At 39.8% G+C, this 26,613-nt stretch overlaps 3 protein-coding genes across 5 annotated transcripts; 1 reads left to right on the top strand and 2 right to left on the bottom strand.

The window, feature by feature from the left end:
- Positions 1-1,437: 1,437 nt before the first annotated feature.
- Positions 1,438-13,844, bottom strand: wdr43 (WD repeat domain 43). Its single transcript, XM_008399686.1, has 18 exons — positions 13,600-13,844; positions 12,245-12,379; positions 11,851-11,972; positions 10,115-10,235; positions 9,879-9,997; positions 8,507-8,609; positions 8,356-8,420; positions 7,878-8,037; positions 7,118-7,204; positions 6,880-7,005; positions 6,642-6,791; positions 6,443-6,529; positions 6,324-6,355; positions 6,166-6,229; positions 5,965-6,078; positions 5,000-5,069; positions 2,315-2,373; positions 1,438-2,197 (listed from the first exon to the last, which is right to left on the bottom strand). Exons 1-18 carry the CDS (start codon positions 13,804-13,806, stop codon positions 2,063-2,065), a joined length of 1,956 nt encoding a protein of 651 aa, XP_008397908.1. The 5' UTR covers positions 13,807-13,844; the 3' UTR covers positions 1,438-2,062.
- A 1,558-nt stretch (positions 13,845-15,402) lies between these two features.
- trmt61b (tRNA methyltransferase 61B) lies at positions 15,403-20,227 on the top strand. Its single transcript, XM_008399685.1, has 7 exons — positions 15,403-16,343; positions 16,434-16,536; positions 17,761-17,951; positions 18,029-18,120; positions 19,038-19,240; positions 19,323-19,397; positions 19,472-20,227. Exons 1-7 carry the CDS (start codon positions 15,612-15,614, stop codon positions 19,504-19,506), a joined length of 1,431 nt encoding a protein of 476 aa, XP_008397907.1. The 5' UTR covers positions 15,403-15,611; the 3' UTR covers positions 19,507-20,227.
- Positions 20,228-20,388: 161 nt separating this feature from the next.
- spdya (speedy/RINGO cell cycle regulator family member A) lies at positions 20,389-24,824 on the bottom strand. Of its 3 annotated transcripts, none has more exons than XM_008399684.2 (7): positions 24,660-24,824; positions 22,998-23,243; positions 22,784-22,842; positions 22,615-22,700; positions 22,357-22,528; positions 21,327-21,657; positions 20,389-20,846 (listed from the first exon to the last, which is right to left on the bottom strand). In XM_008399684.2, the coding sequence occupies exons 2-7, from the start codon at positions 23,206-23,208 to the stop codon at positions 20,785-20,787; spliced, it is 921 nt and encodes a 306-aa protein (XP_008397906.1). In that variant the 5' UTR covers positions 23,209-23,243; positions 24,660-24,824; the 3' UTR covers positions 20,389-20,784. The 3 variants fall into 3 exon arrangements, with proteins under 3 accessions (XP_008397906.1, XP_008397904.1, XP_008397905.1); XM_008399682.2 differs by having other exon boundaries at positions 22,998-23,247; positions 24,660-24,823; XM_008399683.2 differs by having other exon boundaries at positions 22,998-23,247; positions 24,680-24,823.
- Between the last annotated feature and the right edge of the window lie 1,789 nt (positions 24,825-26,613).

Below are 26,613 nucleotides of genomic sequence, written 5' to 3'. Positions count from 1 at the left end.
CAGTGAGGGGTTTGTAGGTGGACTCTGGCTTTAATGTGCTTGAGAATGCAAGTAATGATGAAACAGATAAGTTCTACTCAAGCGCAGCTGCTGCTCAAATATGAAAGGCCAAAGGAACGACCTTTAAATGAATCAAAAAATAAAATGAACTATAGAATTGTAGAAGAGATGAGCAATTGGCAAATATAACTTGGTGAAATGTTTATTTTCTTAATGACATTTTAAAATCTGGATCTTTTTTTTATCTTTATTGTGTTTTAATAAAGACTTCCATTAAAATTCTTCTCTGGACTTTTTTTATTTATCTAAAGTTAAAATAAAGAAACCCAGACAGACGGTGAAAGCATGAAGATAACGGAGGATTCACACCTGTCGATACTGCATTTTATCACATTAAAACCATAAACCTGTGTATGTCAATGGGGTTTTATGGTAAGAAACTATTTGTAGTTTCTACAAATAAAAATGTAAAAAAAAAAAAAAAGAAGCCTTTACTCCAATGTCCCTAAATAAAATAATGTAGCCTATTTCCTCCAGAAGTCTCCTAGCTAGCAGTTCACCTGTGTGTGATTTAATCGCAGTATAAATCCAGCCGTTTTGTTTTGTACTCAGACATTTGTTAAATGTGCAAGACTCACCAAACACTACAACGATCCAAATCAAAGCATCAGATGTACAACAACATGGCTGAAAAAGAATAAAGGTTCTGCAAAGGTTCTCATTGAAGTCCAGATCTCAAATTATGTGTTGGTGGAACTGTAAGAATGCAAAACAGAAACAAGAAGGCAGCAAAAGTTTTAGGAATTGAAGCCATGCTGTCAATGAAAGAGCTTCAAAATTCACACAAGACTGATCGTAATAGAAACTGATGACTGGGAGTTATTGCTGCTAAAAAAACAAAGCAAAAACATTTCGGTATGTTAACATAAAAATATAATTTCTCAATTCAGTGTGGCGTGTCAGGTCATGAATCAAAACCTGCTCACTAAATGTACAATAAACAGAAAAAAACCTCTTTATAAAACACCGGACATTTGCAAAATGGGGCCGTATGTTTCTATCACTATTGCTGGAGACAGTTCAAGAATTTTAAAGGTGATGACAAAATCCAGTACATTCCAGGCAGAAAGTTTTATTTCATCAGACATTCCTGGTCCTTTTGCTTGACTGCATCACACACACCATCCACTCCTGGATCATCATCTGCTGAACTCTGACCTCGAGCCGTTTCACCAGCCTCTCTGCAACACCTCCCAAACACACGCACAACCTCAGACGGTAAAGTCAAAACTCGTTTATCCGCCTGACTCGGCACAAAGGTCCTGATTTGTTTCAGTAAGCTGGTCTTCTGCTTTGCACCGGTCAGTGGGGGTTGAAGATGAAGGCAGTGGAGAGAAACCGGTATTTTAAAAAAAAAAAAACAGTAAAGAGATGTCATTCAGGAGACTTTACAGAAGTTCATTTAATTTCAAAGATTTGTGTAGAGGGAAGAGCTCGTACAAACACTTCACTGTACATATAGATTTACACTGTGTGGGACTGAACGGTCTCACCCTGCAGTCCCACCTCCTGTATCCTTGACAACCAGGCGGGGACCAGTCGCCATCCCAGCTCCACTCCGGCTGCTCAGCTTGCATGTGTTTTGCTCCAGAGAGATAAATTAAACCAGTCAGAGAGACCAATATTACTATGAACAAACAATGTTCTAATACTTTACTTATTAAGGACACATTTAGGAATGCAGAAGACGAACTGAGCGGCAGCTGAGCTTTTCTACGATGGTGGATGTGGAGCTGGGATGCAGGCTGGTGCAGAACCGTTGAGGATTTTCATCAGTTGTGGCTTCACTGAACGCTGCTCAGACGGTGAGAAGAACCACAAGCCGGAGATGTTGGCGGCCGAGCCGACGTGGGGAGGCGGGGAAGGCCTACCTGAAATGTGTCCCTTAAATTTTTTTTTTCTTCTTTTTTTCTGATAATAAAATCAAAAAGTTTGAAAATAAAACACCAGTTCATATATAAACTCTTTCAGGTCCTTATGGATCGTTGAAATTGTTTTGTTTTCATTCTTCTTCGCTCTCGTTTTCGTGCTCCATGTCTTCGTCTCCGTTCGCTTTGGGCTCCGTTCTGCTGTCTGGATCCTCATCTTCTTCTTCGTCTCCTTCGTCTTCCTGCATCGCCTCCTCTTCTTCCCAGTGCTGAGACAGAAAAAAAAAAAAAAGAAAAGAAAAAAGGAAAAGAAAAACAATTTCAGGGATGATCTGAAAATCTATTATAGAAAGAAAATGGTGTTATGATGGGTCAGTTTAACTTACATCAGAGTCTTCACTGGAAAGAGCTTCGTCACCAGAGGCCTCCTCTTCGTCAGCTGATTCTGCAAAAGGGCAAACAAGGGAAAGTGAATGAGCTGTAGGGCTTTCATCCTGCATGAAATTCAGGATGGAAACCAGCCGTCCCTCAGGAAAAAAAAAAAAAGCTCAAAGTGTTAGCTTTTAGATTTGCATTTCAATGCGGCTGGGCCATTTTGTAATGATAGTACACGGTTATTTGATGCCAATGCACTGATGCTGCTGAATATTCTGCAGCTTTAGATCACAACACACAGGCACAAGGCTGTAAGAAGGAGGTGGCCATTATCATCACTGAAGAAACGGGAAACTATGACTACATGGGATTTAAATGCACTCCGTTATGGCTCCGCTACTCCATAGTAGTGAGGATAAAGAACAGTGTCAGCCCATAAAGATATGGCTGCTCTGGAAAAAGAAAGGTGACACAAAAATCAAGGACAAACTGTCTGAATTATGTGACTAACCCCTCCCCCCCTAAAAAAAAGCCCCCCCTCAAGCATAAGTACTCTAGCTTTTTGTTTTTAAGTAATTGAATTACAAAAATAAATAGACTCTTAAACTTAAACACTTTTCCAGACTGAAATATCAGTTTTATTTTTGGCCCTTTAGTTTAAAACAGCAGTCTGGGCACTAAAGACCCCTGGTTTAAACCAATATAGACTTTCTGCAAATTTACAGCTGATGTAAATAAGTGCCCTCAGCCTTTAAATAAATACAAAATCTACCAACAAGTGCCCATATTTAATTTCCTGGCTGAACGGACAGACAGATGTCACAACAGGGCATCAAAAAAAAAAAACAACAGATGAATGAAAGACTGAAATGGACAGATAGCTGAATCAATGAAAACAAAACCTTCAGGAGAGACGGAGGACTGTTGGCCGGAGGGATGACAGAGTAGACAGATGAATTAGGAATTGGAAGGACAACTGACCCAAAGCACAGCAGAACTGACTAATGCACCCCAGATTAGTGGCCAATGGGATGACCCAAAGGACGGAGGGCCAGTTGGACGCCTACTCTACCGGAGAACTGAATCAACGGACCGGCAGACTGTTGGCTGAACAAACAGATGGACAGACTCTTCGATGAACGACCAAACGAGTGGACTGCTGGCTGGAAGGACAGAGCTTCACAAATGGACTGACAGCTGAGCAGACCATGGGCAGACCAATGACATGAGTTGACTGAAAGAAGCTGAAGGGACACAAGCTGATATATATATATATAAAAAATCAACTTCGGGTAAAAAGCAAAAGTAAAATCCTTCCTGTTACTTGTGCAGTAACTCAGCACACAAACAGTTCTGGATGAATTTATATCCCGATAAGGGAAGAGTTGATAATAAGGTAACTATAAGGATCTCTATAAAGCCGGTGTACAGACTCTATAAAGTCTGTTTTAAAACCTTCAGACATTTACAATGCAGACAACAGGAGAGATAATATAATCTAAAGTTTCCCCTGTTCTAGTTTTATTTTCTATAATTATCCAAGGCAGGAAAACACTTAAATCCCAGATGTTGCTCTTTTTATTGCTCTTTCATGACTCAAAGCTTAAATTGAACCCTGGGGTTATCATGAAGCAGCTTTAATTAGAGGAATCGACAAATGGCTCTGACTAAAGTTTGCACAAACTTAAGGAAATGTGGGAAAGTATTTAAAATCAGATTCAGATACAAGTATTATTAAAAGAGTCAAATTTGTGATAAATCTAATCCGATACAAAATCTAACTAAAACAGCATTCAGGAATCAGATATTTGGCTTCAAATGTAATATTTTAGGAAATTGTTTTGAGACCTTTTTTTATTAACAGCTGTTACATTACATAATGACAGTAAAATGAAGAACCCAACTACAGTCAAGTGAATGAATGAATTCATTTTTTGAACTTCACAAATATTTGGATATTTAATCTCACAATGAGGTTATTTTTTGAAATGTAGGAATTGTATCTACATGATAATCAAGACTTTTTGTCATTAAATCAGTTTGAGGGGATTTTAACCACAGTGGCTGAGTTCACTGAGTGATTCAGCACTCAGGAAGGCTCGAAGCTTCCCGTCAGGCTCCCATGCTGAACTCATAATAAACCCAGTGCAGCAGCAGTCATACAGCACTGGTACAAAGGGGAAAGAAACTTCCTCTTCCTGCTCATCAGCTTCTTTCATTAGCAGTTTTTTTTGTTAAAATCCTGGACCAGTGGCAGTGGGAGGCGTAGGGGGGAGAGGAACTCTAGGCTCAGGTTGATTATTTCAGCAAAGCTCGTTTTCTCCTGCCACGTGGCTCAATAAAGCACTTCATACAGTACGGTAATGAGAAAGGAGAGCCAACAAAACGCAGACTTGTTGCTCCGCTCAAAAGAGACGATCTGCTCAACATGGACGGCTGGGTTGCCAGGCAACAAGAATCGCGTTTGTGTGCCGACGGAGGCTGAGCAACGGATGAGTCTACGGGCCTTTGAGTCAACTATGGGATGATGAAAGGTCAGAAGCTGGTGTCTAAATAAAACAGATGAACTACACCTGAAGTAAAGTTTCCATTTGAGTCCTCCGAGTCACAGAAAGGAGGCGTTGATGAGCGAGAACTGTTCAGAAAGAAAGGCACGAAAGGAAAACAGCTGAGAAACAAGTGGATTTCACACCAACCTTCCTCATACACCAGTTTAGCTGTATAGTCAACATCTGACACAGAGTTTCTGCTGTCGTTTGCTGCCACCTAGTGGACAAATGAGAGAAGACATTACTGAGAAGCTATTTCAGAAACTGGTGCAGGAAACAGAAGATCTCAGTTTGCAAAGTCATTCCGATGCACAACAAACACCATGATTATATTTTCTGATTCCTGTTAGGAAAAATATGGGACGTTCTACATATGAGTGTAAGCCCATCAAACTCACATTTTATTAATCGCAAAAAAATAACTATCAAAATATTAAAAACAGAAGTATTAATTGATATTTTAATTGGTTTATCCGCTCTAATTTTTTACTGTCTATTTGTCACAGGAAAAACAGCTTGATGCACGGATAGAGCTGCAATTTAGACCTTGGAGGAGACATTAAAAAATATATCTTTCAAAGAAAATTTGAGAAATTCGCTGATTTAAAATATTGGTTTTGACATGTTTGGTACAAGTGAAGGAGAAGCAAAATTCGACAATTTCTTTTATGAATCAAAACCAAAAGCTCTCTTCTGGATATTGGAGTCAAAAGGGCAAATTGAGGAGGACCTGGATTCTCGACTTCTTGACCTCAATCAACCAAATGGCAATGGAAAGAATAATTCATGATTAGCAGAGCTAATTAATGTCACTCAGTGATGTAACCATCAGAAACATAAATTAAAAAAAAATAATAATAAAATCTAGGAATATTACTAAATCATAGAACTAAACACAAATGTTCTGCTGTAGTTGCTGTATGTTTCTGCACAGTTTGGTTAATAAATAATAATAAAAAAGATAAAAATATTTTAAAAAAGACAGTTTCTTTGAAAAGCTCACAGATTTTCTGTTTGTACATTTCAAGTATCCCTGAAAGCAACCAAATGCTTTTCTTTGAGGATTCAGACGTAGTAAAAAATACTTTAGAGGGAATAAAGGGTCCCCTTACCTGGGTTGTTAGGAGATGCAGCTTCCCATGCAGTTTTGTCAGTTTGTGGAACATCTTCACTCTACTCTCGATCATGTGATACAGGACGCCCAGCTGGGTGACCAGGTCCGGCAGCTGCATCACAGGGCAGAAACAGCGACGTGTTAACGGCTGCTGGCTTTAGACGTCAAGAAGAGGAGGAGGATGATAAGATGGACTTACGGATGCCAGGTATGATGTGTGGTGCACCAGGACCTCCTTGAGCCACCGTACCATCATACACGCCCTGCAGGAAGGAACAGCAGGCTTTACATCAAATAACAGGACCTTGACTTCATCATGAATGGGAAAAGGCTGCAGAGAAAATGTCTTCAACTTACACTAAAGGGTTTCCCTGGAGCCTCGTCGTTAGCTGTGAAAGACAGAGGATTGAGTAACTGCTGCTACTGGGATGCGGGTTTGTGTCTCTAGAGTTCAAATGAAGCTTAGCGGCTCTCACCTCTTCAACCAACGGTATGACAGCAGGCAGCTGTAATCGGGCTACTGTCTTTTTTATTTCCGCCGCTTTACGCGTCTGGAAAACTTTCTGCAAGAGAGAGAGAGAGAAAAAAAAAGTATCGTTTTACTTAACTGAGCGTTGTACTCTATGATTGATGTTTAATTACTAATGAGCATGTTGAAAACGTTTGGGAACGTACATTTAGGATGTTGGCGTCCTTGCTCTCCAAGCCCTGCATCAGCAGGACCGCATAGTTGTCCGTCTGCAGCGAGGCCGCCGCTTTAGGAGCTCCTTTCTGGCTGGAAGACGCGTCGAGGTTTATTTCACCGAGCTGCTCCGCTATGGACATCTGCAAACAAACGTGCATGGATGCAGTAAATCCAAGCAGAGACATTTCCTCGTCAACGTGCTCAGTGTCTCCGTGGTGACGATCCTACCTCTTTGTTGCCTGCGTCTTTTTTCCTCTTTTCCGTTCCCTGTGGAGCCGACACTACTGGAGCTTTGTGACCGGGCAGCCCCGGAATCAAAACTTTGCTCTTGGCGTTGGCGATTGGAGTTTTCACCTGGACAAGTTGGATTTAGTTGAGCAGATTATGTTTCTGGAAACGAAAACCTGATGAAAAGTTTTCTCTACCTTAAGTCGAAAACAGGAGAAGAAAAATAAGGCCTGGTTACCTTAGAGACAGTGGTCTCCATAGAAAGGGACAGGTTGGTCTTAATGTCTCGAGTCAGACAGACATGTCTCTCTGCCGTGTTGATCTCCTGTGCAGGTGGAAGAATAACAGGAGACAAGCAGAGCAGAGTTTTAGAAGAAAACATCGAGGTGTAATCAGAACTCCTCCTAAAATCAGCAAGTGACAGGTCTTGTGACTTCTCTTAAACCTTTGTGTAAATTTATCTATATGACCAAATGGCAAACACATGCATTAAGAAGATTTTCCACTTTTTTTCTGTGAAATAATAGCATCTAAATGAAGATCTTCAACTCCAAAGACAAAAAAGTGGAGTAAAAAAACAGATGGAACAGTTTTTGTTTCATGCGAGTGAATCCTAGTCATCATAACATTTATTTGCAAAGGTTTGGTCTGTGAACGTCAACAACAAAAAAAGATGACAAGACTCTGGATAAGTGGAAAAAAAATGGGTAGGTGGTTTTTTAATTTCATTCAAATGTTTTATTCTCTGAACAATGTGCCCAAAAGGAATACAAGTAAAATGCACAAAACAACAAAATAAACAAATTTACAAAATGTTATCTAAAAAAAAAAAAAAAAAAGAAAAAAAAACTAATATCCAGCATTTATTTCCATCTTCCAGAAGCATAGGTTTATTGCTGTCTGGATTTGTACCACCAGTTCACAAATTAACTGCAGCCACATGACCAATATCAATTAAAAACTTCATTTAATTGTGACAGATAAAAACATCCGCTTACCGCGTTCTCCATCACGGGCTGCAGATGGTTGCCGTATGCGAGCAGCACCGACCGCGGATCGGCTCCGAGGGCAGCGGCCAGCAGCGGGATCGGCATCGGGGAATCCTTCGTGTCGGACATCTGCACCGAACACGACGGTGACAGCGGCTTCTTACAAGGCCTGTGTGGACATTTTAAAGTTAGAGCTAGCAGTATTTCCTACAACCCAGGGGTTAAATGAGAATAAGTCCAACACTTTGAAATCATCTTTACATTTTTTAATGTCAGCTTAACCCATGTAGCTGCGTAACCTCCCCCCCCACTAAGCAGGATGTTTTTATAATGATGCCTGAGCAGATAAAAATGTTTTTAAGGCATTTTTCGCATGTGCCTCTTTAAATTATTCCAGTTTTTTTGCACGAGATTTAATATGAACCAAGATGTTTCTTCTAACCAGTTTTAGGTTTTCCTACCATTTAAAGGATAAAACGGGGCTTACCCATTTAAAAAGTGTTCAAACAGATGCAGCTGTCCGTCCTTACACACTACTGCCAGCCTCACAGCCTGCAGGAAACAAAAACATGGAAGTCAGGAGTGAACAGAAAGCACAACGATATGTTCCTTGCAGATGCATTACGCCAGGCTCCGACCTCTTCCTTGCTGCTGGATGTGATGAGGTCGACGTGTTGGGGTTCATCCGTCAAAGTGAAGGAAACCACAGAGTTTTTGTCCTTGCCGTCTTCTCGTACTTGCCTGGACATCAGACACACACGGCCAGAAGCAATTTGTCAATTTAGCTGTTTGTCAAAACATGTCGACCTGTGATATCCAGCTTGATCCCATTAAACATGAGGCGACAAAAGCCTTTCGATGAATGTTTCACGCTTTGACTTTTAAAAGTTTCCCAGGCTGGGTCATAAGTGGATGTTAAACTTTATGCTCACTGATCTGATCTCTGCTGTTACTGATTAAAAACAGGAGTCTAAAGGACACCAAAAACACATTCACATCAGTTTTTGGGTCACGATTCCATACATCCACATTAAAACTGAAAATGGAAACGAATGGAATCGTTGAGTTTCTATCTACTTCTTTAAAACATAAAGCAAACTTCTTAAGATAAGAAAAAATATAAAATGGGTCATGTGCAGCAGGGCAGAACTTGTGTACTGACAAATTTACTATACCATAAATGAAAGACAGAGTAAAGGTTACAGCACCAACAGAACAAAATCCACGTATTTCTTCTGGATCAGATAATGTGAAGGCAAGTGGTTGAGCTTAAGCATGTCACCTAAAGCATTTAATACCTTGAAAATTATACCTGCACAAACCAGCGCTGACATTTATCACTATTATGTTAATTTATAAGACTGTGTAAGTGTTTGCAACATCAAAGAGACATCAATATTGCATTGCTTTGGTGTGGAGAGCTTCAGATGCTTCATCTACTCATTTGTCGTAGCGACGGTTACAGATAAGCTATATGAAAGCTTGTTGGCATCCTCTTCTGGTCACCTGTGACTTTCACAGGTACAAATACACAACCTGTTGCCCCTCCAAGCAATCTTTTTTTTTTTTTTTTTAAGAGAAACAATTGTTTCCCACTATCACTGCTCTGTGCTCTGAGTCTATATTTTGTCAGACTCGGCAACCAATTGCCTTGTGAGATTGATCTAGTTTCTCCTTCACATTTTAACGTTGTTGTGTGATAGCCGTGGTGAGGCTAGATTGTTGCATCCACTGAGCAAACTGTAATGAAGTTCAGTAAGATGGCATGGATCAGGGTTTAATGTAGCTAGGTATGGATTCCTAAACATAATATTTTGAAACTCAGTTTGTTATTCTGATGTCGCCTTATGGCCAAAAGCAAAATACTTCCCAACATCATGGACTACGCTGTGGTAGATTTAGCAGTCTACCTCACAGCACTTAAGGCATATTCCCCAGTGGGCCAGGCTAGAGCCTGAAAATCTACCAACATAACCCAAATTCAAGCATTCACGGTTTTCATTAACTCACCAAACACTGAGCAGTCGATCGTGTGCTGCTCCTGACAGGAAGTAAAGGCCGTTGCTGTCGGGAGGCCGCGTGGTGGCAAATCGCAAGGTCGTCACAGCCGTGGAGTGGCCTGTGAATTTCTGCAAAGAGAAGAACCCACCGCAGAAGTCATCAAAAAGACAGAACCGTGTTATACTCACTGGGCTCTGGCACAGACTTTACTGATAAAATAAAACCTTTAGAATGAGAAGACTCACCCTGTAGACCTCCTTTGTCTCTAAATCCCACATTTTGATCACGTGTCCAGCCGAGAGCAGAAGTTTCCCATCGGGGCTCACGCATAAACTGGTCACTGCTGCTCGGTCTGCTTTCCACTTACTGTTTGGACGGAGGAAAAGAAAAAAAAAATAGGGAGGAGATTTATTAATGAGGTGGAGTTATCACAGGGAGTGAGTTTTGATCCAAGCGTTTAAGATGCAGTTTTAACTTTCCACTTGATTTTTACCTCAGAAAAGGACAAATGTCATCAGAAGACATCTGCACTTATCACATTTTCTTTGCTCAAATTAGAAGCAGAAAATAACTCTAAGAGAACAACCAGTGTCCTTCTAGCTATTCTGTTGCAGTAGCAGCTTAAAACTTACTCCGTGGAGAAGTGCAACTGTAAGGATTTTGCCGTACAAGTAAAGCATGAGACGGGAAACATTAACCGTGAGCGGCTGCCTATTTTTGGTAGTTTTCTGAGTGGGTGATTTTATTTGTGCTTCACGAAATAAGTAGTTATAAATCCCAAAACTCTACACACTCTTTTTCTCCACAAATGTCTGTAAATGACCATTATAGTTATGTGGGTTTAACTTGGTAGATGCTGAGGAAATGGAGGGAGCAGTGAACGATTCCTATCCTGGTTCCTGCAGTGAAATTATACTTTCAGAATGATTTATCCACCAACATGCTTTAGGAACAAATCGTTCTGTTTTTTTTTTTTTTAATGTTACATTGAACAGAGTCCAACTGCTGGAATGGGCAGATTTTGGGCTGAGGTAGCAAACAGAAAAAACAAATAGTACCCAATAACAATTCAATTCAGAAATACTTTATCCCAAATTTAAATCAAATATTATTAGAACTTATATCATCCAAGCGTCTTAAGAGAGTCACTGTGGATGTTGTGGGCAGGAAGAATCTCCAGTAGCAGTTAGTGTAAAAAAAAAAAAAAACATCAGGGAGGCCTCTGACTGAAGACAGTTGGTATATGACAGTCTCATGGCTGTCATGACATGGTAACAGCTGAATTTCCAAGCAGTAGATATAATATTCCACATTAACATGTTCAGGATGTCACCATGAGTTGTCGCAAGCACTGATAATCCAGCTCATTTGTTTTTGCTTCTTCTCTTTAAATCTCTGTCTGACTCTACAGTTAGAAAGCCGAGCAGAGTGACGCGGTTTATTCAGGGATGTGATCCTTGGCCATTATGATCGATGGAAGAGACGGTTTGAATTTCCTCCTCCTCTCTTTGCTCTGCATCTATGAAGCCTCCTTTTCAACTCCGGTTGGATTTGGGGTTGTAGGTCAGCCATTATTTGAGCTTCTGAGATGCTAATCAGATGCTCCCAGTTGCAAAAACATCACACAGTTTCCACAGTCATGCGTTATCATGTCTGAAAGTAACAATGTACGAGCAAAAATCCATCCAGCTGCACAGGATCCAAAATCAGAGGGAACAATTACCCAAACATAAAGTGACTTATAAAAAAAAAAGTCTACAGATAGAACAAAGCAGAACTAACATAACAGAGCTACTTCAACATGCTGCTGCTACCATGAGTGGAGCAATTCCATAACAAAACTTATTTTGCAATACATTACATATAATAACATATCAACAGAATCTTCTCCAACTAAATCTTTTCTGCCGAGTCAGCTCTCCTCTCCTCTCCGTCTCCACTCTGAAGACACTGCATCTCAAAAGGAGAAGCAGCCACTGACCTCCGTGTCTTCCCGGTCTGCAGGTCCCACTCCACGATGTTTGTGTCGTCTGATCCGCTGTATAACAAGCTGTCTTCCGGATGCCAGTGGACACAGTTCACTCCTCCACTGTGACCTCCGTCCTACCAGGGAAAAGCATTAAGGGTTTAAAGTCAGAAAAATATTTTAGAGGATGCTCAAACCACTACAGACAATTCACACAGTCTGCACAGACACAGAAGCTGAGCTTATATCACCTTGTCTAAAAAAAATCCTCCTGCACGTATAATTTTAAACATTAGTTTTGTACGGTAAACATGTGCGCTGTCAGTGGAGAATTCGGCAAGGTCAGACGTGTCAACGCTTCGGATTACAGTTTAGACCAACATTGTAGTGCAGAATAATTTCTGTTTACCAGAGTGCAGTGCAGGGATCCCTTCGCTGTACTGTAGATGAGGACAGTTCCAGCTGCTGTGCCCATAGCCAACAGGTCAGCCTTCTCCTCCACCTGGGCTGCCTCTGATTTCCTCTTCTTCCTCTGAGGCCCCTCCTAAAAGCAGATGTGTAACAATAAATAGATCGTCTCCAAATCACAGCGACTTGTATTTAAATTATCAGGTCATTTATTTTTGCACCAACAAAGAGAATAGAAAGAATAAAAACCAAACGTTCACTTATAATTTACATTACCAAACACACCTGACCAAGAAGTCAGTCAGCATTCTGGAGTGAATATTCTTTGTATTCATGTTATAACTTATTCTTTTTTACTTCAATCTATTGTAAGAACATACAATGTTACTCTGATTGATCAGATTTAATTCCAGGCAGCTCCTCTGATTTTTTTTGGGGGGGGGATTTACCCCAGGGTCAAAAGTCTGTTACTTCATAAGAGTTAACTGAGATCAGAACCACAATGAATGGAAACAGGGTGTAATATAAAGTCCAAGTTCTTCTGCGAGATTTTTATATTTTTTTCAATAATTCATTATCAACCATACTAAACCACTAACAGGAATAAATTGACAATTATTAAATCCAGGCTTGTGGTGGTTTCTCTACTGGATAAGGCAACAAGTGAACACAAAATGCAGATAGAGACTGACAAATTTCTACAATCATTTACACAATCAATATATCCATCTTCTATCATTTATGGTTTAGGATCGATTTAAGCATCCTAAATTTACACGCATCATGGAGGTTTTGTTAAGTCTTCTCAACACTTTCCTGATCCTCTACGTCCATCTCATCTTATCCCAGGCATTATTAGCAGCAGATAAACTTAATGTCAATTAGTTGACATTATTAAGCTTCATAACTTTACTGCATATCATTTGAAAGCGCCTGACGCACTTCATAAACACCTCATGCTGACTCTAATAACGACTTTATATCATTAACGACAACATGAAAATGATATAAAGTCATTTTATAAAAAGTACTGAATAATAAAAAGAAGCCTGTTATAGCCTCATATCTTTTAGAAGCAGGTTAAACTGTAAAATTGTAACACAAGACGATGTCCATGTTTTTTGTGACTACCATGTGGAGTAACATGTGCGTTTGCGCAGCTAGTTGAGTTGAAGCACCCGTGCTCCAGCTATGACATATAAACTGTCTGGAGTAACATCGATGTCAACAGTCCATCTTTGTATTCGCTTCATCTAAACAACAAGTCACTTACTTCATGGTTTGGGGTGAAGTAAAACACCAATTTAAGTATCTTAGGCCTGCCTAGCTGCAGCAGCTAACAGCGAGCTCTCCTACCTTCACAGTCCGGCATGGTCCCCAAGCTACGCACGTACAGGTGGCGCTTAAATGGGCTGAAGGCACATATTCTTGGTGAAGGGTTTTACTGTCCGTGTTCCAGACCCGAAGTCTGCCATCCTGGGCACACACGGCTAAGTACTGTCGCGATTTGGGTGAAAAAACGCACGGGAGCTTCAGCGAGATGCTAAGACCGTCCGCCGCCATTTCTGCAGCGCTAATTTAGGTCTGCTACGTGCTTACACAAACCACGTGTGACCGTCACAGGACATGCGCACTAACGCGTCACGGATTCCTACTTCTCATTGGCTGCTGCTCGACAACAAACAGCGTTCAACCCACAGAGTTCAACCCACATAGGAAATGAGACGTGAACACGTCCGGCATATTGCTAGTGGCATTCGAGACTGAAGATTTAAAAGTTATTTTATTATCGTTCAACGCTACTTCAAGGAAACAATGCACAACAAAATTACGTTGCACATTTTCACATTTTGCTCACATAAAAACATATAACAACACCCACTACAAGTATAATAAATAAACAGCTTTCAACAAGAGCAGACTCTAAATTAACCTGAAATTCCCATAAGTTGTATCATTTACATCAATGTCTTTTCAGTAATGAAGAGTCAGTAACAAAGAGTTGAGCTTGGAGGTGACTAAAGATATTGAAGAGCATCTAATATCTGAACTGAGAAAAGATTTGCACTTTTGAGGACATGTCCTGGCTTGTCTGGGCAAACTGAAACTGAAACATTTTTGCCAAATGACTGTTGCTATATTTAGTGGTGAAAATAGGGAAACTGGCATTAAAATATCAGAAAGAAGGGCTTCCAAATAAACAATAACTCCAATCATTTGCCAACTAATTTCAAAATGGCTAAGCAACACAGCCAGTGTTTTACAGTAAAGCCCTGATCTCAGTCTCAAAGAAATTGACTAAATTGCAGCTCTGTCAGGAATTGATAGCGGTGGGTGGACAGAGTGTACTCACAATTAAACGAATAAGAATTACTTTAACATATTTTAACTCAGCTGTCCATGAAGTAAATTAGTATTTTAAAGGGTTCTCTGGCAATAACTCACCTCAAAAGTAATGTCATCATACAGAAAATAATAATAATAATAATAATAATTTAAGCGCAAATTCTGGTATTTTAAAGAATAAAATTAAAATTAACATGAAAAAAATAGCACAATTACAAAACAAATTCTGGTAGAACAAACACTTTTCCTAATCAGAATACTTAGGTAGTGTGTATGTGTTATAACAGGGTAAGGCGTATAAGTTTTTGCATACTTACAAAAGTTGTAACTGCACCTAAAGTAAATCGTTACAGGAGTAGGTTTTTATTTTTTATTTATTTATTTTTATTTCCTTTAAAATAGGAAATACCTTTCCAGGTAAACCCCATTGAGATCCAGATCTCATTTTCAAGAGGGACCTGGGAAAAGTAATAGAGCATGTGTTTTGGCACACATGCTCTATTACTTTCTTTATTTACTGCCTAACTTAAAATAAGAGACTTGCGCTGCTGATGTCATCCTATCACAGCAGTTTTGCAGAAAACACTTGGAAAATAACCTATTAATTCAAAATGCCAAAATATGGCGGTGACATTGACGTCTGAAATGAAATAACTATTTTTGATAGAATTATGTTGTTTAATAATTATTTATTTATCGGTGGAAAAACGTCAACTAGAACAATATTTTAAATGTATGAAAAAAAAAGCCTCAATAAATACCGCCACCTGCAGGCCACATTGAAGTACTGCTGCAGGCGCTTGTTTATGACGCTTTCACACGTGCTTTTAGAAGCAATGACCTCCTTCCTCGTGTAAACAGGCGCTAACTGTTTTTTCAGTGTAAGTTGATTTTAATAACGCACCTTTTAACGTATTTTTGCTTTTAGTTTTTTTTGTTTTATTCTGCATGTCTCTGTGTACGTCTCTATCTGGCTACAGACGGGATTCTCTCCTTTAGTTTCTGTGATAGAGTTGTTAGTGATGGCTGTGCATGCAGCCCACAGATGTATGTATTTGCACAGACTGGTGACAGCTTGCAAATCAATTCAGACTCACAGCAGGAACAGAGATGTGTTTGAGAAACTCATGATTCCTTGCAACAGAACCTTTCTCACTGCTTCTGTGAGATCTAATGAGAATGATGAACAGAGCAAAGACTCCTTAAAACTAACTCCCAAGCAGACACAAAAACAGGATCTCCTGCTCAGGAGGAAGCGACCCCTGTCCCCTCTGGAGAGGATAAGCAGTCTGCTGCCCCACGATGTTTTGAGCCCAGAGGTGATGCATCTGAGGGAGCAAGAACAGCATGAAGAGGATCCACAGAGGTGTGATCCAGGGACAGTCACTGATGGAGGCGATCTGGAGACCCACAGTGGCCATGAGGTAGGAGAGGAGGCGAAAGCTGCAGCATTTCACCATGGAGAGGGGCATGTGTACCCCAGTCTCCTTGGGGAGAGCCTGCTCACCTTTGGGGAGCTGCTTATTGCTGAGCACAGAAAGAAGAGACGGGTGGAGTTCAGGAAGATGTTCCAGCTTCAGAAAGGGGCCCTCCTGCAGAGCAGCTGGGGAACCATCAAGCATGATGATATCGTAGGGCAGCAGGCAGGCAAATTCTTGAAGACAGGCAGGGGTGCTCCCATCTTTTTCCGTCGTGCCAGTCTGGAGGACTATGTGCTGTATATGAAGAGGGGTCCTGCAATCGCCTATCCTAAGGTAGGTCTTGTATCGGTGAAGATGTTAAATGCAGAGGATTTTAACAGTGTCAGATTAACAACCTCCATCACTATCTCCTTGTGTGTTCAGGATGCAGCCAACATGCTGCTGATGATGGATGTTACAGAGGGAGATTGTGTGCTTGAGTCAGGCTCGGGGTCTGGAGCAATGTCCCTATTTCTGTCCAGAGCAGGTCTGTCTGCCTCACTTTTCCTGTCTTGCATCCCAACTACAAAGGTTTTAGTGACCTTTACTTTTTTCCACATTTTGTCGCATTACAACCTCAAACTGTATTTTATTGGGTTTTCATGTGAGAGACCAAAGCAAACTACTACATAACTGTGAAGTGGAATTATCTCTATTGTGCGATGTTATTCTCTTGAGGCCTCAAGAGTTTTTCTAGAGAACAGCATCACAAAGACCAAGAGACAACAGATGGCTAAGCTGTGGAGGAGTTAAAACAGAGTAAGGTCACAAAACAACATTTCATAGAAGTTTGTTTCATCCATCATTGAGTATAACACAACTGCAAACGTGTCATTACTGGGCAGTCCAACATCCAAATGGACGATACCAGTCTAAGGCAAAAGCTACAGAATGACAACTATTATTTGTTGCTCAAATTTGACCTTTTTGGAGGAGTGGCAAGAAGAAAACCATTGTTAAAATAAAGTCTTTGATTTTGCCACATGCCATTCAGTGTATGTGGCAAAGCAAAAAAAATCAAATAGAAGCTGACCTGGAGGATGCCAAGATGAATGAAGCTAATCACAAGGCGATTAATGAAGAAAAGCTGTAGTTGTGGAGGTTCACCTCCCAGCTGCACAATGAAAACATGAAGATTAATGTCCAGAGAAGGACTCTTTCCAATAGCTCTAGCTACATTGCAAAGAAGAATGGACATAACTTCAGCCTCTGTATATGCAAAGTAGACAACTGTAACTTCAGTGAAATGTGAAACATTAAAAAGTTGGTTCAGGGGGCTGAATGCAAATGGTCTTGATTTTCTGCCATTTATCCTCTTCCTCAGTTTCACATTAATGCACTGCTTTAAGTTGGTTGATCATTTTAAATCCTAATAAAATACATTAATATTTGTGATTGTGAAGCAACAACATGTGGAGTAGTTGACAGGGTGTGAACACATTGCAGATCAATTAAGTGCATGAGTATGAATAACAATGCAGGGTTGTACTAAATCGGACAGATCCAGTTAGGAGCATCTCATTTGCATGTTTAAGCTCATATCAAAAGGTATCCAAGTCTAGTCGCTTATAAAGGAAGATATCAAGTAATACATTAAGGTTTAAGACTAGTTTCTATTAATGTGGTAGATGAAGAATGTGAATCAAGATTATGATGAAAATGAGACCTCATTCAACATTCAGAGACGATAGGGTCCAGATATTTCCTCCAGTTGGTTCCAGAGGGAGCGTGCTGAGCATAGAGGTGAGGCAGGATCACCACAGAAGATCCGTGAAGAACTACGAGCGCTGGAGGACATCGTGGGCTCTGCGACGAGGACAGGAGTGGCCCAACAACGTGGAGTTCCTGAACGCTGACCTCAGCACAGCCTCGTCTCTCCTCGCTGGTCGAGGATTTCACTCGGTCAGTGTCATGACGTTTTCTTAACATGTTTGACATGAATAGATCTGCTCATTCGTCAGAGTTGCTTTCTGTTGCAGGTTGCGCTCGACCTGATAGACCCTCACCTGGTTTTACCTACCGTGCTGCCACACTTGCATCCTGGAGCTGTGTGCGCCATCTACCTCGCAAAGTGAGCAGCCGCTTCAAAACACATAAAGGCAGATTAGATATTTTATGAAATAAAACATCTTGTGTTTCTGAAAACCCTGAAGTATCAACGCAAGGCCAGTAGGTGGCGATAACATCAAAAATAAAAAGGCTACCACTAACAAAAAAATTAACTGAATCTGAAGCTGCATGCCTTAAATAGCATGGTAGCTTTCAAGACAGGTCAGTTCAGGCATAACAAGCATGGCTTGCTTCTAGGGGTTGAAGCAGTCTTTTTTTCTTTACAAACATTGCTGCACAGGCCATGATCTTAATTATGTATGAATAAACTGAAGGACTTCTTAAATAACGGCCTTTTAATAGACAAGACTAATATAGAGATACATATAGACAGCAACTTTTGAGAAATAAACCAAATGCAGGGCAATGGTGGAGGAATGACAATTTAGACTTGTTTTTCAGCCATGAACACCTTGCAGTTATTTAGGGTTCAATCAACCATGAACTCCTCTTACTACTAGAGTGAGATGCGAGCCCATCTGACAGCTGAAACTTGGTCCTGACTGGATCAGCCGGACAATCATGTCACAACGGCACAGTAAAAATCCAAACCTCAACATGATTGACATGCTGTAGTGACCTTGGGATAGCTGTGTAGCAACATGCCTGCAAGCCTTAATGAGATGAAAGAAGAGTGGACTTTAATGCTGATTGTTCTACAAGTTTCTGAATTACGAACTTCCTAAGTGTTTCTTTTAATTTTAAATAAAGGCAGTTTTCAAGTATTGGTTTTAGTTTGACAGATCTGTGTGAAAATTAATACTTATGACCAAACAGGCAACATCCGTCAGAGGTGTTCTGCTTAAACATTTCAAGTTTTAAATTGTTGTATATATGAGCAGGAACTAAATTCTGTGTTTCTCCATTTCCTTTTCACAGTATAACGCAGGTTATTGATCTGCTGGAGGGTCTCCGGTGTTCTGCACTTCCTGTTTTGTGTGAACGCATCATTGAGGTTCCTGTCAGGCAATGGTTGGTGGCCCCTGCCCTGCAGAAAGATGGACAATACTGCACCAGGAAAGCTCTGAACCTTGGTGAAGATACGAGCAGCGAAGAAGAATCATCAGATGGGACCGATGGAGGTAAATGCAAATGAAAACGACTCATTTCTTTGAATCCTATTGGTTGAATTTTTCTCCCTGTAAACGTTGGTTATCTTTACAGAAGCCCCTTTTGAGCCAGCATTTGGTAATGTACCCTACATAGCCCGACCCCATCCAGAGCAGATGAGTCACACAGGTTAGAATGAGGTCAAATCTCTGGTTTTGTTTCATGTTTGTAGTAAATTCTGATCATGTCCTTTCATTTTTCAGCATTCCTGGTGAAGCTGAGGAAGCTTGTGAGGTAGCCACGGTCACTGAAGAGACAAAACATAATTTAAGAGCTGAATGTTGCCTCACAGAGCCTGAAAAGTGAAAGAAACTGATGGAAATATGGATCTTTTTTTTTATTTATCTAAAAATGTATACATTTATATGGTTAAACAGGGATAGAAAAGTTTGTATTAGCTTAAATAAAAAAAATCCCAAGATAAGTCCAAACATGAAACCTGAAAAATGTACTGATTGTAAGAAAGAATGTACAGGTGGATGAATGGACTTGTGGAAAGGTGGTTTAAATTAATAGACTGATGAATCAGTGAATGGATGACTTTTTGCAGATGTACAGTTGGATTGTGACAATGGTTGGACAGCTGGAAGCATAAATGATGGATGGCTTGGATGGAGAGCCAAACAAATGGATGGAAAAACAGATGGAGGATCCACAAAATGATGGATGGACAAACAAATACAAGAATGGACAACTGGGTGAATGGTGAAATTGATAGATGACTGATGGGAGAAAATGGCAGAAAAAACTGATCAATCGATATATTGGCAGATGCATGGTTGAATGGGTATATTGGTATACGGCCAGAATGAGATGGATGGATGGATGGAAGGACTGAGGATAGATGCAACTTCTATGTGCATATTTGGTTCAAAAGCCAGCATGAAAACTCACAGGTGATAGAAATACTTTTAGAAACTCTGTTATAAATCATGTTGATAATACACCCATGAACAAGACCTGAATCAATGTTCTTTTTCCAATCCTATCCAGATCGGCTACTCAGATTCCAACATTTTCTGGTCTGTAGGTATCCCAGTAACAAAGATGTTTTAGCTAATTATAAAAACAGCTGTCATTTCGGCACCTGATTCTAGTAAAAGACAACAATGAGACGAACTTAAGTTCAGCCTTTGTATTCTTAAACTCACAGGCATTTGGTAATCAAAAAGTCAACTTGGAAAAAATAAAAAAGATACAAGATTCCCCCTCTCAATCCAACATGCGTACCAGGGTTGAAATATTGCAAAAAAAAAAAAAAAATCTAATTTACAAATAAGTTAAATAAATAATGTAAATAAATATGTAGAGAAATCTGTAGCTGGAACAATCTTAGCTTGTGTACAACTTATTTCATATTTATGTGCGTTGAATAAGTGTAGTTTATTATGTTTGTTTCAGGTTGCCACTAACTGGAAGACTGACCTTCAAAGTTTTAGATAAAGGATTATTGCACAGAACGGTTCAGTTGGTACAAAGAGGAACAAGGTGGAACAGCTGAGTTTAGCTTTGGGTTTTACATCTCGCTGATCCAGTCTATGAAGGGGTCACAGGAGGAGTCGCAGGAAGAAGTCTCCCCTATCAAAGAGAAATGACAAGTTAGATTAGGAGATGTCAATTTATTCCTTATATTAGTTGGCAAGCAATTGTTTCAAAAAGGCAGAAAACGAGGATCTACTTTATTTCTGCCTAATTTAAAAATTATTTCACTTAATCTGTTCAAGGATGATGCATCTTTCCTGGATTGTTTCTGGTTTCCCAAATACATCACTTTTTAAACTTTCTTCTGAAGACGGTTGTAAAAAAATCATGCATTTGCTTAAATTATTTAAATACACATTGCCTATTATGCTATGTTGTATGAAGTTTTTGTTGCTAATAGCTAATGGATATCCAACATTATAAAGAAAAGCTATATAAAATCTGGAGAAGCAATGCTCAGGATGATTTTAGACAATCAGTAAAAAGCCTAAAAGGAAAACAAAGAAATTCATAACTTTGTTTCATCTTTAGCAAAGCGCTCTGCATTTTGGCTTTTGAATAACCTCTAGCCCTTACTTGGAAGCTCTTCAGGACAGTAGCAGCACAATTTTGGTGCCTCATCTTTATCCTCCTCTGCCGTCCTGCTGGAGGCTTTGGGTGGAGTGAGCTCGAATGTAAAGGCAGGAGCGAATGGGTTCAGGTAGCTTGTGGTCTGTGCAGATGGGTGGCTGGAGGAGATGCGATGCAACCTGCTGCTGCAATTGCAGAGGGCACAGGAAACGGGGGAGGCGGACGGGCCGCGCGGAAAACGAGTAGGGCCTTGTGCGTTGTACTGTCTCAGGGCGCCACTGTGGTGATCGGAACGCTGCCGCTGCCACACAAAGTGAGAAGGCACAATGGCCATTACCTGGGGACAGAGGCAGGGAGACAGAAGTCAACAATACCCCAAACTACTCCAAGCTTGTTAAAAGTTGAAAGAAGCGAGGGTACCAGTCAGAAATGCACATGCACTGATCAGAATGAATGTCATTATTTTAGGGCTTTTAATACTCAATTGAACCCATTCTGTTTTTAGGGTGGAGTGATTATACAAGCTTCAACACTGGCTATAAGGAGGTTGCCTAACTTTTTTCTCATTCAAAGTACATCTGTGTGTGTGTGTGTGTGTGTGTGTGTCAGAGCTGTATCTTTAACTTTCACCAATCACAATCAACTGCTCACTGAAGTTTGTCAAAGTGTTTCTTTAAAAGACTATTTTTGGCACTAATGGCTTTTACTGAAGAGTAATTTGACAGGAAAGAAGCTGGAGAGAAAAGAGGAAGACATGCAGCAAATGGCCTGAGACCAGGAATTGAATCCAGGGAAACCGCGTCAAGGACTATGACTTCTGCATGTGGGGCGCCTCCTCCACCAACCGAGGTGCACAGTACCTCCATGAAATTGTTTTTAATATTGTTTGTTAAAACACCCTTCAACCAGAAAAAGAAAACACTTGAAATGTATGGATAAAAGCCCCAAAATTAATCATAATGCCCATGCTGAGAGGACAGAAATTTCTGGATGGCGCCGAGTTTATCAGCCTCATTTCGAAGACAAATGCTCGCACCTCCTCACAGCAGCTCTTACTGACAGCAGCTCGGTAACAGATGCGAGCCCATAACTCATCTCGCTGCTTAAGGAAACGTGGGAACTGTCTCCTCCAGTTCTTTCCCAGAGCCCACGGAAAAATTTCATACTTGCTTTCCTCCTCATCCTCTTCCATGGTGTTGGCAAGATAGCTACAGACACAGAACAAATGCTGATGTCAGGAATGTTGTGCTTCCAACAAAAACTGTAAAGCTTCTTCTGATTTCTGTGGACTTACAGAGCCATGAAAAAATTCTTTCTGGTGTATTCAGCAATAGAGAAGTGGGCCCGTTTGAAGTACACAAAGGTCATGGCTAAAAGGTACTGATAAAATAGGGCAAATCCTGAAGTAGGCACACAGGAATTAAGCAAAATGAAGGTTCGTTATAAAGTATAAATGGTTTTACCTTGTCAGTCATTTTATAACAACAGTCCATCCGGAGAAAGTCTTGGATCAAGCCATCATCTGAAACCGAAATCATTATCCTTAAGCTTCTCTCACCAGATGTTTTTCATTTAAATGGTAAATAATAAATGTCCTGTATTTGTATAGCGTTTCATCAGGCTCAGAGGACCCCAACGCACTTGATACTACATGCACACATCCACATGCCGATTTACCAAAAAGACGCAAGTATGAAGCCATTTCCTGCCGCTGGATGACCGTTGCAGGCATTTTGGCAAAACACGGGTCACGCTGACCGGACTGGATCTTCCACAGGGAACTTTCAGAGTCCTGACCATTCGCTCTGCTTAGGCAGAAATGCTTTCTCATCTGACGGACATTTTTGCGCTTGACCCGCAGGGATGCAGAGGGAGGAGTTTTCATCATGCCAAGGCTTGTGTCATATGTTCAGGAGGCTACTGCTGTCTGGTGATAGGAGAAGGAAGAAAAGTCAAAGATCTTAAGTTAATCCACTGCTTTAGAAAGTTTATTGTGAGATATTGAGAGCCCAAAAGGTGGAGGGTGATTTATGAAGCATCTGATTAAATTTAGCTCAATTCCATCACATACATTTGTTTCACTTTATTAACGTATAGAAAACATCAGTAGTTTACCTCAGCACACCCAACATGGACAAACCATTGTCCATAACATATATAACTAAAGAAATATAAACACTCAGAAACATTTCAACCCGACATTAAAAAAATAATAAAAAACACTCAAAACATTCATGATGACTAAAAGCTAATCTTCTTTTCCAGTTCATTAAATGCACAGACCTTTTTTGTAATATTAAAGACATCATTTGATGGGGAAAATCCTATAATTAAACATATATTAATGTAAAAATAAAATTTTCAACAGTATGCATAATAAATTATGTATGAAAATACAAAATGTCCTACTTTTTCAACCAGTTTAATTTAATCAGTTTAAATAAATGAGCTTATTAAATAAAAAAAAAATGCTGTGGGATAAGCAATTGGAGGTGAAATAGACGAATTTTATAATTGAACGTATCCAATAGGCCGGCTGGAAACGACAACAACAAAAATCCATCCTGAATCTGTTAAAAACTATCTTCAGTGTCAAAGTTAAAGCTGAGGGAAAGCAACTTAAAATTTGCAATTTTCAGTCTCGTTTGTGTAAATAAAGACAAAATTTGAGAGAGCGGAGTCTTCCAAAAAAGAAAACGTATTCCTACAGAGGCTTACTGGAGCAAGACTGAAGGTACGACAACAATTGGATTTTAAAAAATGACTGATTCGGAACTGTTGTCGATACACTGGAAAAATCTTTAATAATGTTAGCGTATTGCATTAGTTTAGTATTTTTTGACACAAATATACGTTTCCAGCTGTCTGTAACAATTAAGTGACATGCAAGGAAATTGGATTTTTATATGCATTTAATATACATTTTAATCAGTTTTTACTTGGAGAGGAAAAGGCTTACCCACATACTTGCAGGTGTCTACGGTAATTAACCTGAACATTAAAGTCCGGCCAACTTTGACGACGGAAGCAGCCACCCTATACTGTTGCCCTTCCATTATAAATCTAGGTCACTATTTTTATTTTTTTGACTAGGATGTTACTTAAACTTTTGATCTAAATTGACATTTTACAAATTTAGTCGTTATGTCTACAGCTTTTCTGCTAGGTTAAGAATGGCGTAGCTAGCTTAAAAGCTCACCGAAATCACACATTTTCGGTTTTTCTTCACAAAATCTTTTCTCATCGGTAAAAACTAAAAGTATCAGCGTGAAATAAAAGTTAAAGCTATTGTTGGTTGGTGAGCTCCATAAAAGATAAGACAAAAGGACAAACACTAACCCGAGTAGATAGCAACTCACAGAGCTCGAGGATCCGCAGCAAGCACTCCTCCCTAGCGCGAGACGCGCTGACTACTCGCAGTGTTTCTTCTCCTTCTTTGACGTGGCGTTGAACTTCAGTACGCTCGTACGTCGACGCGCCCGCCATATTGGTAAGGCAAGATAAGGGTCAATGACCAATGTAGAAGATAACCTAACAGAATATTGAGAAGAATCTCAAATCAAACATTAGGCTAGTCAAACAGTTGATCACAAACCATTTCAATAATTATTTCTTGACTTTGATCTTAATTTGCACACCATAATAAACATTTCAGATTCATTTTTAGCTAATCTATACATATTTTGATAAAAAAAAAATAGCATACAAGTATAGACAGCACTTATCTATTTTTTACCCTAAATTCTTACTAATTCTGTCTTTGTTGCATGAAGCTGGAATAATTATGAACAACCCACAAATGTATATTTTGCACAGAAATGGCTGCTTTATTTTATTTATCTACCATTTAAAAAAAATATTATTTAAATGTAGCCTTTTGTTTCCAAATGTCACAGGAGTATGTCATGTCCAGTTTTTAAGAGAATCTGGTGCCAAAGTTCAAAATTAAAGTCTTAAATATGCCCCGTATTAACTACATGCCTCAGTGACTCCGTCTTTAAATAAAATCAAGCTAAAAGTTGTTTTATCTATTTTTTTCTGACAACCAGAAAAAGATACATAAACTAATTTTAATTTATACCATAATCAACAGTGCTGTTGTTCAAATGTGTGTGTCTTATGTGTATTCTTAGTATATTCATGAAATGTCCTTTTTGACTTCTACCTTGAGTAGATTTTTGCTGACTACATAGAAGACCTTTTATTCATTCATTAGTAAATACGACAAACATTGACATTTACTAAATGAAAACCTGATTGTCTTTCACTTGCATAAATTCCTTTGGGCCAATTAAAGAACTACTGCACCTGAGCAGTGTGCTACAGGTGTCTCCAATAAGCACAATGACTGCAAAACCTTCTGTTTAAGAGCAGTCTCTTTTCTCTGAGGGTCACTCACTGTCTGAACTATTCTTCAGGGGGCAACTATGTTCCTGGGAGGCCATTTAAGGTTTGTTACTGAAGTGGATTGGTGTGATGACTAACTTATTAAAGTAAAATGAGTCTCAATGTTGGTTCTAATGTGAAGTTTTTGCAGGGTGTCATGGATCAGCCTGCTTTTTTGCCTTGGAAATTGTTTTCCTACTGGTGAGTCAAAATCTTAAACCCTGAAAGTATGGACACTATTGGACTTAACAGGAAACTTGAGTTTTATCAATTCAAACTCCTGTCAGTTTTCTTTTGGGTTTTAGTTGCAATGGACAAGGTGTGCAAGGTGAAGAGACAAAAATTAAATCTGCTAGTTATGTAAAAGTAGATGTTTTGAGAAATCTTAACTGACTCTTCACAGTGATGGTGACAAGAATAATCCAAATTCAACCTTTGTTGGCTCCATACAGACAACATGGTGTCTTAACAACCACTCATTTCCTAGCAGCTTGGTTTCACGCAACTTGTGAGACTTGACACAATTAGTCACTTGAGTAACTTTCTCTCTCTCTCTACAGATCACGGCAATAAAGCACCTTCCCTGAGTTCTGAATCTTCAGCAATTCCAGACGTTAAGTTTGCATCCTCATCTGTTGGAACTGAGTCAAACTCCAGTATTGAAGTTCCTGCTGAGACCACTGACTCCAGCTCTACTAGTGCCCCAGATACTTTACCACCAAGAGCCTTTTATGTTGGTCCTCCATCGCATGCAGAGAAGTCAGCTGGCTTCTCAATGCAACCACTGATGGTCTCAAGTCCTGAAGGCTTGTATCCATTATCCAATCCCTGGTTTGCACCAATCCATGAAGCTGTATATCCCAGCCCTGACACTCATCCATATACTTATGGTGCTAACTCTAGGGGA

This window comes from Poecilia reticulata, linkage group LG22 (assembly GCF_000633615.1).
Source record: "Poecilia reticulata strain Guanapo linkage group LG22, Guppy_female_1.0+MT, whole genome shotgun sequence".
Taxonomy (NCBI): Eukaryota; Metazoa; Chordata; class Actinopteri; order Cyprinodontiformes; family Poeciliidae; genus Poecilia; species Poecilia reticulata.
This window is presented reverse-complemented; position numbering and strand designations above follow the sequence as displayed.